A 17,984-nucleotide genomic window follows, 5' to 3' on the forward strand; every position below is an offset into this window, starting at 1 on the left:
AGAGAGAGAGAGAGAATTTCCTGTTACTGTTGAGAGAGAGAGAGAATTTCCTGTTACTGTTGAGAGAGAGAGAGAGAGAGAGAGAGAGAGAGAGAGAGAGAGAGTTTCCTTGTCATTGGTTAGAGAGAGAGTTTCCTTGTCATTGGTTAGAGAGAGAGAGAGAGAGAGTTTCCTTGTAATTGTTTAGAGAGAGAGAGAGAGAGAGAGAGAGTTTCCTTGTAATTGGTTAGAGAGAGAGAGAGAGGGGGGGGGGCGGCCACGCCTATAAACATAGAAGGTCGGTATATATATATATAGAACCTAGTGGTCACTAGTCACCAGACATTCACGTAATTATAGTAACCACTATGCCCCGTCCTGAATATATGACATATGAACAAATAAATGATGAACTGAACTAAATTATTACTACACTAAACATAATATAGCCTACGCTATTCGGGATCGAAAACTCAACGAATTTCAACAGAAATTCGAAACCCAAAGTTGCCAAAAATGGACAAAAACCTCCCCAAAAAATGGCTGAAACTTTGTCAGTATTGCGAAAATAAAAAGGACAAAAGTCAGTTGGTGTTTTCTCTCTATCTCCTATTTCCTGCCATTTCCTCTTTCTTTCGCGAAGGAAATTTCTCACACCTTCCATTCAAGACAAACAATCGTGTACCATGTTTAGTGATTGGGGGCTGGTTTCTCTCTGTATGGAATGTGGACTGGAAAAAATAGAAAAAAAAGGGAGGGAATGCTCAGTGGGGGTTGGGGGACTGGGAGGCGTGGCTGTAGGGGAAGGGTATGTGGGTTTGGGTGGGGTGGTGGTGGTGGTAGTGGGGTTGGATGGGGGGGGAGGGTTGTAACTCCGACATTGAAAAGGGGAAAACACCCACACGGAAGGACAAAGGTCAAACAGGTCGCCCGGTACAAAAGTGCGACTCGGTCTGCTCACTTTTCGCGAAAAGTGAAAGAAGAAGAAGGGAAAAAGTAGGAGATAGAAGGCAAAGGGAAAACAAGACTGTGTGTGTTTGTGATAAACGGTGACTGACAAACGCCAAATATCTATAGAGGGGCATAAAGCGCTTTGTGCGAGGCAGACAGCTCGTGAAATTATGATATTTCTGGAAGAGAATGGGCAAATATTCCTAAAAAAAGGAAAGAAACCGACACTGCAAGTCGAACTTGGCCTCTTTCTCACGTGTACATATTTACAAACAAACATCCATTGATAGACGTTAGAGTTACCTGGCGTTCATGTCAGAATTTAAATATGTATATTTTTTTAGCATTTTATCCTCAATGGTAAAATGCAAAAAATAAAAGACACAAACACAACATGAGCAAATGGAGCGATTTCCTTCTCTCTCTCTCTCTCTCTCTCTCTCTCTCTCTCATATATATATATATATATATATATATATATATATATATATATATATATATATATATATATATATATATATATATATATATATATATATATACATTCATAAAATATATATATATATATATATATATATATATATATATATATGTATATATACATGCGTGTGTTTGTGTGTACAGAAAATATAATAGAAATTAACGAAATTTTAAAAAATAGGATTTAAAAGATTACACCCAAATTTGGCCAACTTGACCAAATAATTTGTACTGTTAGATCATCCAGATTATTGGGTGGAGATAGTCGATTCTATACCCGGAAGAAAGTACACAATTACAAGTGAGGGGAAACTTAAGAACCAAACAAAAAACTGCAAACTTCGGCTTAATCGAGTTTTCTTTACAACATATAATGCTGTATAATAGTCAACTACGACCGGCAGCTCTTCAGTTGCTCACTAGATGCTGTAGAGTGAGGGTGCGTCCCATGTCTGCGGACAGCTATGCCAGATGCACGATCCGTGGCTAATTTTAACCTTATATAAAATGAAAACTGCTAAGGCTAGAGGGTTGCAATTTGGTAAGTTTGATGACTGGAGGGTGGATGATTAAATTACCAAGTTGCAGCCCCCTAGCCTCAGTAGGTTTAAAGATCTGAGGGCGGACAGAATAAAGTGCAGATAGATGGACGGACAGACAAAGCGGGTACAATTGTTTTCTTATACAGGAAACTAAAATGAGAGATCATAACAAGGCTTCATAAAAAAAAATAAAAAAAAAAACAAGATAACCCTTATCCAAAAGATCGGCAGGACAGCGGAAGGCTGCACGGTTGGTAGATAGATCGAAGACATAATATGATTTGTTTCTGATGAAATCATCACGAGTAATGAACCGGCTGCCAAAAGAGTCATGAGCCTGTACTCAACTTAATCTGGCAACAGCGATACTATTAAGGATTCTTAAAAAAACCTTGTTGTTTTCATTAAAATAAATTTATATATATATATATATATATATATATATATATATATATATATATTTCTTTATTCTGACATTTCGTAATAACATTCATTGCATCTTCTGGGAATCTTCAATATGATTTTGTAGTAAGGCAAACATCGATCTATTTTACATTTACACTTCACACTATGCACAAATTTTTTTGCACCATTCACTTTTCATTAACCATGGCGAAATCATATTCAAGATTCCCAGAAGATGTGATAGATGTTATTACGAAACGTCGGAATAAAGAAATATGTAGATTGGCCTGTTTCCTGAGTCAATGCCTGATTTGATGCATCCTTTGGTCTTCACCTGCCTGCAGCAACTTGGTTGTGTATATATATATATATATATATATATATATATATATATATATATATATATATATATATATATGTGTGTGTGTGTGTGTGTGTATCAATATATATATATACATATGTATATCCATATATAATATATATATATATAGATATATATATATATATATATATAATATATATATAATATATATATCTTATATAATATGCGTGTGTTTGTGTGTACAGAAAACATAACAAATAAATTAACGAAATTTAATAAAATAGGATTAAAAACATTACAGCCAAATTTGGCCAACTTAACCAAAGAATTTGTACTGTTAGATGACGAGATCATCCAGATTATTGGATGGAGATACTCGAATCTATACCCGGAAGAAAGTACTCATTTACAAGTGGTGGGAAACTTAAGAACCAAAGAAAAAAAAATGCAAACTTCGGCTTAATTGAGCTTTCTTTACAACATATAATGTTGTATAATAGTCAACTACGACGACCGGTAGCTCTTCAGTTGCTCAACCAGAATCGCTGATAGAGTGAGGGTGCGTCCCATGTCTGCGGACAGCTATGCCAGATGCACGATCCGTGGGCTAATTTTAACCTTATATAAAATGAAACTGCTAAGGCTAGAGGGTTGCAATTTGGTATGTTTGATGACTGGAGGTGGATGATTAAAATAACAAGTTGCAGCCCCCTAGCCTCAGTAGGTTTAAAGATCTGAGAGCAGACAGAATAAAGTGCAGATAGATGGACGGACAGACAAAGCGGGTACAATTGTTTTCTTATACAGGAAACTAAAAATGAGAGATCGTAACAAGGCGTCATAAAAAAAAAAAAGATAACCCTTATCCAAAAGACCGGCAGGACAGCGGAAGGCTGCACGGTTGGTAGATAGATTGAAGACATAATATGACTTGTTTCTGATAAAATCATCACGACTAATGAACGGGCTGCCAAAAGAGCCATGAGCCTGTGTTCATCTTAATCTGGCAACAGCAATACTATTAAGGATTCTTAAAAAACTTTCTTACTTTCATTAAAATAAATTCATATATATATATATATATATATATATATATATATATATATATATATTTCTTTATTCTGACATTTCGTAATAGCATTCATTACATCTTCTGGGAATCTTGAATATGATTTCGTAGTAAGGCAAACATCGATCTATTTTACATTTACACTTCACACTACGCACAAATTTTTTGCACCATTCACTTTTCATTAACCATGACGAAATCATATTTTAGATTCCCAGAAGATGTGACAGATGTTATTACGAAACGTCGGAATAAAGAAATATGTAGATTGGCCTGTTTCCTTGAGTCAATGCCTGATTTGATGCATCCTTTGGTCTTCACCTGCCTGCAACTGGTCGTGTATATATATATATATATATATATATATATATATATATATATATATATATATATATATATTATATATATATATATATATATATATATATATATATATATATATATTGATATATATGTATGTATGTATGTATGTATGTGCTCTTCACCAAGGGTAGACCCAAAATCGATGTCATTAATAAAAAAAAACATATATAAACGCCCTTCTTGCAAAAATCCATGATACCTAATCAATGAGTTATATACCTGGTAGTTGGTTGGCTATGATGGGTGATGGCCAGAGAAATAAGGGCATGAAGTTATATGCCACAGCTGGAACATAAAAGTTGAGAGACTTGATGCTTGCTCTAACTAGTAGTAAAATGAAGCAAGGCGGTTGTTTTACCAGCACTTTATCGGGTAAAGATATCAGATACCATCTGATATCTTTACCAGCATATATATATATATATATATATTATATATATTATATATATTATATGCTGCTACTTTCGTAACGCATATTTCCTCTCTGACAATGAAATGTTGGAGAAATGATTGCAACATTTTCAGATTCCTTATTTAGCTTAGAGTTGTAGGATGTCTATAAATGTATGTTCAGATTTCGCATAACATAATTTAAAAGTTAAGATAACGTAGAATGTAAAAAGAAAGACATTAACTTTGTCCGTTCCAGGATAGAAAGTGTTTCCATTATATGTCATCGCCTCGAGTTTAGAGGAACTCGAGATCTCTGTTTTGTTTTGGAGACATGTCATCACGTCTGATAGGGACTTCTGTTTGGAACATGTAGAGAGCATACTACATACAGGACTGGTTTCAAACGTGTATGTCTTTACCGAAAAATCACATGGAAGCATTGCATCATCTTTTCGTAAGATTATTCTAGAACCCTCTTTTTAGGCATACGTCATCTTTGGGGAATGACGTCATTTAGTGTTACTTTCTTTGTAAATCATTATCCGTTACATATTAGAATACTTTTATCATCTTAAATCACGTAATAATTAATGTTATTTACTATTGTAATTTCAATTTCTCTTTAGGTACTGTTTTGAAAGAGAATTTTTTAATGATATTAGCTGAACTACTTGTCCAAAACAATTTGAGCCTGTCAGTCTCTTGAAGTTTGCCCATACAAGCAAGGAGAGAGAGAGAGAGAGCGTGTTCATTACAGACTGAATTCCTGGCGTAGAAAGGTCTCTCTCCCTCTCTCTCTCCCTCGCCACTTTTGATTTCAAATTAACGTAAAGACTTTAGTGTACGTAACTGTTGGTCACTCATATAAATTTTAGATTACATATTTCTTAGAGTTATTTAGTATTATTTAGTGCGTACTGTGGAATCTGAACAAACATTCTACAAGCGTGTAACGGAGCCTTTTATTTTTTTGGAAATATTGTGAATTGGTGAAAATTTTTTTTAACTAGCTGCAGCAGAAACAATTGGTACCAAGGTAATGTGTTATACAATGTTTACACATTGCAAATTTTTATGTTTTGTGTTTGTTTCATTGAAAGTGATTTTTTGTGCATTTATCCATTTTTTCTTATTGAAGTATGTGTTTTCATTTTATATTCTGTGTGATTAGTGCTCTTTAAAATTTTGATATTTTCCACATTTTTCTGTGATGTGTTCTCATTTGCATTCACAATTTGATTAACTTAGTTGTTTTCAAGGATTAATCGTTGCACATTTAATTGAATTAACACTTGTGAATTAATTTGCATTTACTTAGAATTCTTTTCAAGTCTTAGTGTTGTTTAGCACTTGTGAATTAATTTCCAAATCTTAGTTATTGCCTAACACTTTTGAATTTGAATTAATTAATCCTTTTTCTTGAATTTTGTGATAAATTAATTTTGATTTAATTTTACTCAATTAATTCAAGACTTAATTAAACTTTGCTTTGTTTTCAAGTAACGGTAAATTTCCCTGATATTGTGAATTTCAATTATAAATTTTGAGTTTGATAATAAATTTTTGTATTTAAAATTTTTATAAGTGTGTTCTTTTTCACCAGTATATAAGTATATTTTTGTATTGGCAGAAACATAAAGTGGTAATTGAGCTGTTTTCCTTCAATTTACTTGAAGTGAGTTAGAACCAGGGAAGTACTTAGACTTTTGAAATCAGGGAAATACTTAGGCTTTTAAAGTTGTTGATGGAGTAATGCCCTTTAATTAATTTGATTACATATAGGATTACCTCACACCTGTTTTGATGAACTTAGTCTGATTTTCTGCAATGCTGGTAAGTTGCTTAAGGGATCACTGTTACCTTTAGAGTATTCAGTCGTATTTTACCTGTGATGAAGGTTCAGGTGTCTGGCTGTTGTGAGGTACTCATTTAATGATTCGTAAGTGTAGTAACCAGATACTTGGCACTTCGTCACAATATATATATATATATATATATATATATATATATATATATATATATATATATATAGTAATTGGTAACACCTGTTCATTGCAGGTTACTTGTTAAGATTTTGTCTATATAGACAGGAATTAGCAACACCTGTTCGCACCTGTGTAGTGCAGGATTTTGTTAAGGTTCATTATATATATATATATATATATATATATATATATATATATATATATATATATATATAGCAATTGGTAAAATTTTTGAACACTTGTGCATTGCAGGATTTTGTTAAGATTTTGTCTCTATATAGCAATTGGTAACACCTGTGCACTGCAGCTTTCTCACTTAAGATTTTTTCTATAACAGCAACTAGTTACACCTGTGCATTGCAGGATTTTGTTAAGATTTTGTCTCTATATGGCAACTGTGCGCACCTGTGCATTGCAGGATTTTGTTAAGGAATTTTTCTGTACATAGCAATAATTATTGACACCTGTGCATTGCAGGTTCCTCATTTAGATTTATTTTGAAGGTTAAAAAAATGGAGAGTTTCCTCTTTGAAGATTAAAAAAAAGGAGAGTTTCCTCCAAGTAAAATAATTCCGTCTTCGTCCCTGAAAATGTCTCTTATTTCTTTTTGCATTAAAAATTATTCAATTCCTAAATCATTTTGGCACTGTTTGACGTCGAGTCTTCGTGTGGACTCTATGGGTTGGCAGCCATTTACTGAAGAACAAATTGATAAGGTTCCTGAAATTGAGTGGAATTTTAACAGCTTTTGACTTGACTCGAGTCAATGGGTATTTTTAGGAACTTGTATTTTTAGGAACTTGAGTGTCAAGTTTTTGCGTATTGTGAATTATATATATAAGTGTCTATGTATGTCTGAAATACTGTAGAACGTATGATTATCATTTTAATTCGATTGTTTGTTTGCAATAATTTTTTGAAGTAATATTTTTGTTTGATCAAATTTGATATATTTTTGGGGGGTCGTAAAGTATTTTTTAGTTCATTTATTTACCTGTTCATCAATTTCAGTTATCAAATTTTAATGGGTTATTAGTTCTTAATTTTTATGAAATTAAATTATATATATATATACCTACATACATACATATATATATATATATATATATATATATATGTGTGTGTGTGTGTGTGTGTGTGTGTGTGTGTGTGTGTGTGTGTGTGTGTGTGTGCGTGCGTCTGTGTGTTTGTGTGTATGAGTGCGTGTTCTCTCATGAGGTAAAACAACTAAATCACAGCCGCGTAATTACGGAGACGGAATTTTACGCAAGTTTCAGACCGCAATAATATTTTGTATTTGGGAGGGGGGGTTGGGGGGAAATGCTCATAACATGCATGTTTACTGGAATAAAAATTGTCAATATGATCGGGCCGAGTGACGTGTATTACCGGACGATGGAAATTAATTTAACTGAATATTACGTATTTCGGGCTGTCGCGCGCAATTCCCAAATGCTTTCTTTCTCGGTTTAAAAATCGGAGTCTTTCAATATGTAAAAGTAAATGATTTCAAGTGAAATTAGGGGAAATGGAGTCGAATTGAAAATGTTGGCCAAAGGCCAAGCGTTGCGACCTATGAGGTCATTCAGCGCTGAAAGGGGAGAGTTAATTAAAAGGTTCGAAAGGTGTAACAGGTAGAAAGTAAACCTCGCGATTGCACTATGAAACCATTTTTAGGAGAGGGTGGAACGTCAGATGGAAGAAAGAGAATATAAACGGAGGTACAGTTAAAGGAATGAAAGGGACCGCAGCTAGGGGCCGAAGATGGGAATAGAACCTTAATTAGTGCCTACATTGCACAACGTGAGGAGCACTGACGGCACTACTACCGCCTTACTGCGCTTAATTAAAATTTAAGATCGCTGACTGAAATTGGTTAAATTTAGATGAAGGTCATTCAGGGTCGTAATAAGTCCGTATAAAGGTCCTCTGAAGAAGGTGAGGGTGTAGGATTTGACCTTTTCGATATTGCATTTTGGATATTATAAGTTTTTTTTTCACCATGATCATGTTATTTGCCGTGATCTCATTTGTAGTTGTTTTTTTATATTATGATTATCCACGATGATTTGTGTTTCAAATTGTATAGCACATTGGAGTGGTTCTCGTCCTCTCTCTCTCTCTCTCTACCATAGATATTTATTATAGCCAATTTTCTTAGGATACTAGATACTATTAATTTTTTCACCTAAATTAATTAGGAGTGAAATGAATTAAGAGTGGCCCCTTATGGTGCTCATAAATTGGGGGTGAAGTTGCGAGCCCCATGCCATTCTTCATCGCAAACTCCCCACAGTCGACTAACAAGCAGGTATATTATAATTCGCTGCCTATTTCAATGCAAGTAAAGTGGGTTTGAGTGGCAGTTTCTCAGAGTAGGTTTTGGTCGAACCTAGGTGTCTCTCTCTCTCTCTCTCTCTCTCTCTCTGCGTATATATATACATGCATATATATATATATATATATATATATATATATATATATATATATATATATATATTACACTTCAATATGAAAAAAATGGATAATGCACAAAAAATCACTTCAAATGAAACAAAAACAAAAAAACATAAAAATTTGAAATGTGTAAAAATTATAAATGTTTCACCAAATCACTGTAACTATTAGTTGCAACTAATAAAAATTGTATAACACATTACCTTGGTACTAATTGTTTCTGCTGCAGCTAGTTAAAAAAATTTCACCAATTCACAATATTTCAAAAAAATAAAAGGCGCCGTTACACACTTGTACAATGTCTGTTCAGGTTCCACGATACGCACTAAATAATGCTAAATAACTCTAGGAAATATCTACTCTAAAATTTACATGAGTAACCAACAATTACGTACACTAAAGTCTTTACGTTAATTTGAATCAATTGTGGCGCGCGCGCGAGAGAGAGAGAGAGAGAGAGAGAGAGAGAGAGAGAGAGAGAGAGAGAGATACCTCTCTACGCCAGGAATTCAAAGTCTGTAATGAACGCGCTCTCTCTCTCCTTGCTTGTACGGGCAAACTTCAAGGGACTGACGGGCTCAAATTGTTTTGGACAAGTAGTTCAGCTAATATCATAAAAAAATTATCTTTCAAAACAATGTCTAAAGAAAAATTGAAATTACTATCATAAATAACATTAATTATTACCTGATTTAAGATGATAAAAGTATTCTAACTGCTTAATGATGCTGTTCATTCTCTCTACATTTCCAAACAGCCTAAAGATGCTGTTCATTCTCTCCACATGTCCAAAAACCACCTGAAGGTGTATGTTCATTCTAATCCACATGGTATAAACTGCCTAAAGGAGGCTGTTTCAATTCTCTCACAATGTCCAAACCACCTAAGAAGGATGCTGTTCATTCTCCCATAGTCCAAACCCACTGAAGATGTTTTCATTCTCTTAAACGGTCCCAATACTGCATAAAGATGCTGTTTCATCTCCACATATCCAAACCACCTAAAGATGCTGTTCATTCTCTCCACATGTCTAAACTGCCTAAAGATGCTGTTCATTCTCTCCACATGTCCAAACCACCTAAAGATGCTGTTCATTCTCTCCACATGTCCAAACCACCTAAAGATGCTGTTCATTCTCTCCACATGTCCAAACCACCTAAAGATGCTGTTCATTCTCTCCACATGTCCAAACCGCCTAAAGATGCTGTTCATTCTCTCCACATGTCCAAACCACCTAAAGATGCTGTTCATTCTATCCACATGTCCAAACCACCTAAAGATGCTGTTCATTCTCTCCACATGTCCAAACCACCTAAAGATGTTGTTCATTCTCTCCACATGTCCAAACCACCTAAAGATGCTGTTCATTCTCTCCACATGTCCAAACCACCTAAAGATGCTGTTCATTCTCTCCACATGTCCAAACCACCTAAGGATGCTGTTCATTCTCTCCACATGTCCAAACCACCTAAAGATGTTGTTCATTCTCTTCACATGTCCAAACTGCCTAAAGATGCTGTTCATTCTCTCCACATGTCCAAACCACCTGAAGGTGTTGTTCATTCTCTCCACATGTCTAAACTGCCTAAAGAGGCTGTTCATTCTCTCCACATGTCCAAACCACCTAAGGATGCTGTTCATTCTCTCCATATGTCCAAACCACCTGAAGATGTTGTTCATTCTCTTAACGTGTCCAAACTGCCTAAAGATGCTGTTCATTCTCTCCACATGTCCAAACCACCTAAGGATGCTGTTCATTCTCTCCACATGTCCAAACCACCTAAGGATGCTGTTCATTCTCTCCACATGTCCAAACCACCTAAGGATGCTGTTCATTCTCTCCACATGTCCAAACCACCTGAAGATGTTCATTCTCTCCATATGTACAAGCTGCATAAAGATGATGTTCATTCTCTCCACATGTCCAAACTGCCTAAAGATGCTGTTCATTCTCTCCACATGTCCAAACCACCTAAAGATGTTGTTCATTCTCTCCACATGTCCAAACCACCTAAAGATGTTGTTCATTCTCTCCACATGGCGAATGCTGTTCATTCTCACCTAATTTCCAAATCACCGAAAGATTCTGTTCATTCTCTCCATATGTCCAAACTGCCTAAAGAGGCTGTTCATTCTCTCCATATGACCAAACCCCCTAAATATGATGCTCATTCTCTCCACATGTCCAAAACACCTGAAGATGCTGTTCATTCTCTCCACATGTCCAAACCGCCTAAATATGATGTTCATTCTCTCCACATGTCCAAACCGCCTAATGATGCTGTTCATTCTCTCCACAAGTCCAAACCACCGAAAGATGCTGTTCATTCTCTCCATATGTCCAAACCACCTAAAGATGCTGTTCATTCTCTCCACATCTCCAAACCCCCTAAAGAAGGCTTTTCATTCTCTCCACATGTCCAAACCAACCTAAAGAGGCTTGTTCATTCTCTCCACATGTCCAAAACCACCTAAGGGCTGTTTCATTCCTCAAATGTCCAAACCACCTAAAGAGGCTGTTCATTCTCTCCACATGTCCAAACCACCTAAAGAGGCTGTTCATTCTCTCCCCAAGTCCAAACCACTAAAGAGGCTGTTCTTCTTCGTCCACATGTCCAAACCACCTAAAGAGGCGTTCATTCTCTCCACAAGTTCCAAACCAACTAAAGAGGCCTGTTCATTCTCTCCACATGTCCACCAAAACCACCTAAAGATGCTGTTCATTCTCTCCACCATGTCCAAACCGCCTAAAGAGCTGTTCATTCTCTCCACATGTCCAAACACCTAAAGATGGCTGTTCATTTCTCTCCCACATGTCCAAACCGCCTAAAGAGCTGTTCATTCTCTCCACATGTCCAAACCACCTACAAAAAGGCTGTTCATTCTCTCCACATTCCAAACCACCTAAAGAGGCTGTTCCTTCTCCCCCTCCCAAACCCAACCCCTAAAGAGGACTGTTCATTTCTCCCCCATGTCCAAAACCACCTGAAAAGGCTGTTCATTCTCTCCACATTTCCAACACTAAAGATGGCTGTTCTTCTCTCCACATGTTCCAAAACCACCTAAAGAGCTGTTCATTCTCTCCACATGTCCAAACCACCTAAAGATGCTGTTCTTCCTCTCCACATGTCCCACACCACCTAAAGAGGCGTTCTTCTCTCCACATGTCCAAACCCGCCTAAAAAGAAAAGAACTTGTTCCATTCTCTCCACATGTCCAAACCACCTAAAGATCTGTTCATTCTCTCCACATGTCCAAACCACCTAAAGATTCTGTGATTCTCTCCCACTGTCCAAACACCCCTAAACGATGCTGTTCATTATCTCCCAATGTCCAAACCCACCTAAAGATTGCTGTTTCATTCTCTCCACATGTCCCAAACCACCTAAAGATGGCGTTCTTGTCTCTCCACATGTCCCAAACCACCTAAAAGATGCTGTTCATTTTCTCCACTGTCCAAACCACCTAAAGATGCTGTTCATTCTCTCCACAGTCCAAACCACCTAAAGATGTTGTTTCAATTCCTTCTCTCCACATGTCTAAACCACCTAAAGATGCTGTTCATTCTCTCCACATGTCCAAACTGCCTAAATATGCCATTCATCTCATGTCCAAACCACTAAAGATGCTGTTCATTCTCTCCAAATGCAAACTGCCTAAATAGCCGTCATCTCTCCACGTCCAAACCACCTAAGGATGCTGTTCATTCGCCTCCACATGTCCACACAAAATGTTCATTCTCCACCTGTCCAAACTGCCTAAAGATGCTGTTCATTCTCCACAGTAAACACCATTCTCTCCCACATGTCCAAACCACCTAAGATGCTGTCTCTCCCACATGTTCCAAAACACTACCTGCGTCATCTCCACCATGTCCACTGACTTTGTTCATCTCTAATCCAAACCACCTAAAGATGTGTTCATATCTCCACATGTCCAAAACACCTAAAAGATGTGTTCATCTCACATGTCAAACCACCTAAAGATGTGTTCATTCTCTCCACCTGTCCAAACCGCCTAAAGATGCTGTTCATTCTCTCCACATGTCCAAACCACCTAAAGATGCTGTTCATTCTCTCCACATGTCCAAACCACCTGAAGATGTTGTTCATTCTCTCCACATGTCCAAAACCACCTAAAGATGTGTTCATTCTCTCCACATGTCAAACTGCCTAAAGATGCTGTCATCTCCACATGTCCAAACACCTAAGATGTGTTCATTCTCTCCAACTGTCCAAACCACCTAAGATGTTGTTCATTCTCTCCACTGTCCAAACCACCTAAGATGCTGTCATTCTCTCCACAGTCCAAACCACCTAAGGATGCTGTTCATTCTCTCCACATGTCCAAACCACCTAAGATGTTCATTCTCCACATGTCACAACTGCCTAAAGATGATGTTCATTTCTCTCCACATCCCAAAACCACCTAAGGATGTTCTTCTCTCCACAGTCCAAAACCACCTGAAGATGTGTCAAGTCATTCTCCACATGTCAAAATGCCAAGATGCTGTTCATTCTCTCCACATGTCCAAACCACCTAAGGATGTTGTTCATTCTCTCCACATGTCCAAACCACCTGAAGATGTTGTTCATTCTCTCCACATGGCGAATGCTGTTCATTCTCACCTAATTTCCAAATCACCTAAAGATGCTGTTCATTCTCTCTACATATCCAAACAGCCTAAAGAGGCTGTTCATTCTCTCCATATGTCCAAACTGCCTAAAGAGGCTGTTCATTCTCTCCATATGTCCAAACTGCCTAAAGAGGCTGTTCATTCTCTCCACATGTCCAAACCACCAAAAGATTCTGTTCATTCTCTCCATATGCCCAAACCCCCTAAATATGATGTTCATTCTCTCCACATGTCCAAAACACCTGAAGATGCTGTTCATTCTCTCCACATGTCCAAAACACCTGAAGATGCTGTTCATTCTCTCCACATGTCCAAACCGCCTAATGATGCTGTTCATTCTCTCACAAGTCCAAACCCACCGAAAGATGCTGTTCTTCTCTCCACATGTCCAAAACACCTGAAGATGCTGTTCAATTCTCTCCACATATCCAAACCGTCTAAAGATGCTGTTCATTCTCTCCACATGTCCAAACCACCTAAAGATGCTGTTCATTCTCTCCACATGTCCAAACCGCCTAAAGATGCTGTTCATTCTCTCCACATGTCCAAACCACCTGAAGATGTTGTTCATTGTCTCCACTTGTCCAAATTACCTAAAGATGCTGTTCATTCTCTCCACATGTCCAAACCACCGAAAGATGCTGTTCATTCTCTCCACATGTCCAAACTGCCTGAAGAAGCTGTTCATTCTCTCCACATGTCCAAACTGCCTGAAGAAGCTTTTCATTCTCTCCACATGTCCAAACTGCCTGAAGATGCTGTTCATTCTCTCCACATGTCCAAACTGCCTGAAGAAGCTGTTCATTCTCTCCACATGTCCAAACTGCCTGAAGAAGCTTTTCATTCTCTCCACATGTCCAAACTGCCTGAAGATGCTGTTCATTCTGTCCACATGTCCAAACTGCCTGAAGAAGCTGTTCATTCTCTCCACATGTCCAAACTGCCTGAAGATGCTGTTCATTCTGTCCACATGTCCAAACCGCCTAAAGATGCTGTTCATTCTCTCATATGTCCAAACTGCCTGAAGAAGCTGTTCATTCTCTCCACATGTCCAAGCCACCTGAAGATGCTGTTCATTCTCTCCACATGTCCAAACCGCCCAAAGATGCTGTTCATTTTTTCCATATGTCCAAACTGCCTTAAGAAGCTGTTCATTCTGTCCACATGTCCAAACCACCTAAAGATGCTGTTCATTCTCTTCATATGTCCAAACCGCTTGAAGATGCTGTTCATTCTCTCTACATGTCCAAACCGCCTGAAGAAGCTGTTCATTCTCTCCCATGTCCAAGCTGACTGAAGATGCTGTTCTTTCTCTCCACATGTCCAAACCGCCTGAAGAAGCTGTTCATTCTCTCCCTATGTCCAAACTGCCTGAAGAAGCTGTTCATTCTCTCCACATGTCCAAACCACCTTCAGATGCTGTTCATTCTCTCCACATGTCCAAACTGCCTTCAGATGCTGTTCATTCTCTCCATATGTCCAAACTGCCTAAAGATGCTGTTCATTCTCTCCACATGTCCAAACCACCTGAAGAAGCTGTTCATTCTCTCCACATGTCCAAACCGCCTGAAGAAGCTGTTCATTCTCTCCACATGTCCAAACTGCCTGAAGAAGCTGTTCATTCTCTCCACATGTCCAAACTGCCTTCAGATGCTGTTCATTCTCTCCATATGTCCAAACTGCCTAAAGATGCTGTTCATTCTCTCCACATGTCCAAACCGCCTGAAGAAGCTGTTCATTCTCCCACATGTCCAAACCTCCTGAAGAAGCTGTTCATTCTCTCCACATGTCCAAACCGCCTGAAGAAGCTGTTCATTCTCTCCACATGTCCAAACCACCTGAAGAAGCTGTTCATTCTCTCCAAATGTCCAAACCGCCTAAAGATGCTGTTCATTCTCTCCAAATGTCCAAACCTCCTAAAAATGTTGTTCATTCTCTCCACATGTCCAAACCGCCTTTATATGCTGTCCACTTTCTCCACATATCCAAACCATATATAGATATATATATATATATATATATATATATATATATATATATATATATATATATATATATATATATATATAACATACATATATATCTTCCACCCTTATCAAGTAATCACTACTTGATAAGGGTGGAAGTTAGTCCACGAAATATAGTCCTCAGCTTTAAAACCAGTGTTTTAATGGGGGCCTTTTATACTAGAGACTTATCCTGTCTTAACAGAAGAATTTCTATTATTATTATATATATATATATATAACATATTATATATATTATATCTATATATATATATATATATAGATATATATATTACTATATATATATAATATAACTTTACAATACTTGACACGCTGGATCATGGATAAACCCTTCTACACCATTACCTACTTCGAGCATCTACAAAGGAAGCCTCACCAGTTGTGTGAATGAACACCTTGACTATATACACTAGGTCATTCTTGGTTCCTTCCTTCTCCTCTTTAGGTCTGACTCCCAAAGGTTTCGAATATGTGTCGTAGAAAACGGTCGCCAGCCCCATGTCGTTTTCTGTCTCACGAAGGGTCCTGCTGGCTCTCTCGCTACATGTGTATGTATGCATATAAATTTACTTAACATGGAAGGTCTTAATGTCACTATGGGATTCCCATAAAACTAACTGTAGTTACCCTCACGTGAATTTCCAGAACACAGTAGAAGTGCTACAAGGGAATAATATCTTTTCCCCTCTGCCATTTGTGGTCACGCTTACTTTGTAACACTTCCTTGCAAGCCTATTTCTGCGCTGTGTATCTATCTACCTATGCATGCGAAAGTATGAGAAACATCATAAACCCAAAGCTTACGTTGATCGCTCTTTACGGATTTAATTTTTCAGAGTGAAAGCTTTTTAATTATACTAGAGAATATTGAATTCTAATCACTCTCACTTGAAGCAATCCTTAATAAACACCGATCACTGGGTTTATGCATATTCGTCACAACTAATTTCGAGAGAGAAAGGTGCCCATGCACATTGCGTTACCTAAGTACTGACCATATTGCTTATGCCTAGAGAGAGAGAGAGAGGAGGGGGTGGGCGAGTCTACCCAAATATACATATATGGCTTTCGACAATTATGAGAGAGAGAGAGAGAGACAGAGAGAGGCTACGAAGTATACATATTTGGCTCTCAGCACTATGAGAGAGATAGAGAGAGAGAGAGAGAGGGGGGGGGTGCCGTAGGCGACCTATTCATATTGTGTTATCTAGTTTTGCGCATATTGCTAGTGTCTAAATTACGAGAGAGAGAGAGAGAGAGAGAGAGAGGACGAGGTTGCTTAAATAAATTTTATTTTCATACATATGTTGCGCTCAACAACTATGAGAGAGAGAGAGAGAGAGAGAGAGAGAAGAGAGAGAGGAGAGAGAGAGAGAGAGAGAGAGAGAGAGAGAAGTCGTTGCCTGGCGTTCACTAAATAATGATTCAATAATTGAAAACCTACTGCAGTCTGTTTCAGTGGTGGTAAGTATTACAAAGTTTATGAGCGTGGCGAATGAAAATAACCCACTGAATTATAAGCCCGTAGAGACGCCGCACTTGACAGTGACGTGCGGTAGTGTGGTGCCCTCTGTAGGACGCGAGGCGAAATAACGCTCTAGGGTTCAAGGTATGTGCAATAGGTGGCGCCCTGACAAATTCGGTCTTGAATTCTGTGAATTATCGTAGACGTGTCGAATTCTGTTGCCGAAAAAAGGGAAACGGATTCTCATAGCTAGCTTACGTTACTTAAAGAAATATAAAGAAATATAATCTTCAACTTACATTTACAAATGCATCTACATAAATGTTTCCATACAGTTAAGTAAAGTATTAGGGGGCGATATGTATATTCAATTTACTATGTTTGCACCTACCCTATGTGAAAGTCGCTACTAATGACAAAGGTGCAACACTTCAATGCATTACATGAAATTTCACACCTTGATGAGGGCAAGCACGCTCCTCCCTGCTTACTGCATAAGTTAGTGGGAGGGGCATAGTGAAGGAAATTTGGTCTGCGATTGGCTGGTCAAGCTCTCTTATGATAGCTCCGCTTGTGCTCATTGGCCGAAGGAACATGACGTCACGCGTTTATAGATTCACCGTGAAGCAGGATTCACAGAAATTTGCATAAAATTTTTGTTGACAGATTCCTGAATGGAATGTGCCTAAAAGTGTGCAAGAATGAAGGCTTATAGTGTTAGGTTTGCGATGGTTTTCATGACGAATTCTGGAGCATGATAGTGGTCTTTGGTAGGGCTACCTGAAATCGGAACGGTTGGCAGCCGTGAGAGCTGTGGTCCGGGTGATGCCACAGGAGCCGTCGGATCATGGGAGAGAGAGAGAAAAAGAGAGAGAGAGAGAGAGAGAGAGAGAGAGAGAGAGAGAGAGAG

The 17,984-nt window shown here is 37.8% G+C and overlaps 2 protein-coding genes across 2 annotated transcripts; both read left to right on the forward strand.

Moving 5' to 3' along the window:
- The first annotated feature begins 9,915 nt into the window (after positions 1 to 9,915).
- On the forward strand, positions 9,916 to 11,421 carry LOC135213284 (putative protein FAM47C). Its single transcript, XM_064247266.1, has one exon. It carries the CDS (start codon positions 9,916 to 9,918, stop codon positions 11,419 to 11,421), a length of 1,506 nt encoding a protein of 501 aa, XP_064103336.1.
- Positions 11,422 to 13,340: 1,919 nt separating this feature from the next.
- Positions 13,341 to 14,879, forward strand: LOC135213285 (involucrin-like). The gene has a single exon (XM_064247267.1). It carries the CDS (start codon positions 13,341 to 13,343, stop codon positions 14,877 to 14,879), a length of 1,539 nt encoding a protein of 512 aa, XP_064103337.1.
- Positions 14,880 to 17,984: the final 3,105 nt, after the last annotated feature.

The sequence above is a fragment of the Macrobrachium nipponense genome, chromosome 42 (assembly GCF_015104395.2).
Source record: "Macrobrachium nipponense isolate FS-2020 chromosome 42, ASM1510439v2, whole genome shotgun sequence".
NCBI lineage: Eukaryota > Metazoa > Arthropoda > Malacostraca > Decapoda > Palaemonidae > Macrobrachium > Macrobrachium nipponense.

What these genes read in the sequence shown, in the direction of transcription:
- LOC135213284 (XM_064247266.1), top strand. Translation starts at nt 9,916, where the DNA reads ATGCTGTTTCATCTCCACATATCCAAACCACCTAAAGATGCTGTTCAT.
- LOC135213285 (XM_064247267.1), top strand. Translation starts at nt 13,341, where the DNA reads ATGATGTTCATTTCTCTCCACATCCCAAAACCACCTAAGGATGTTCTT.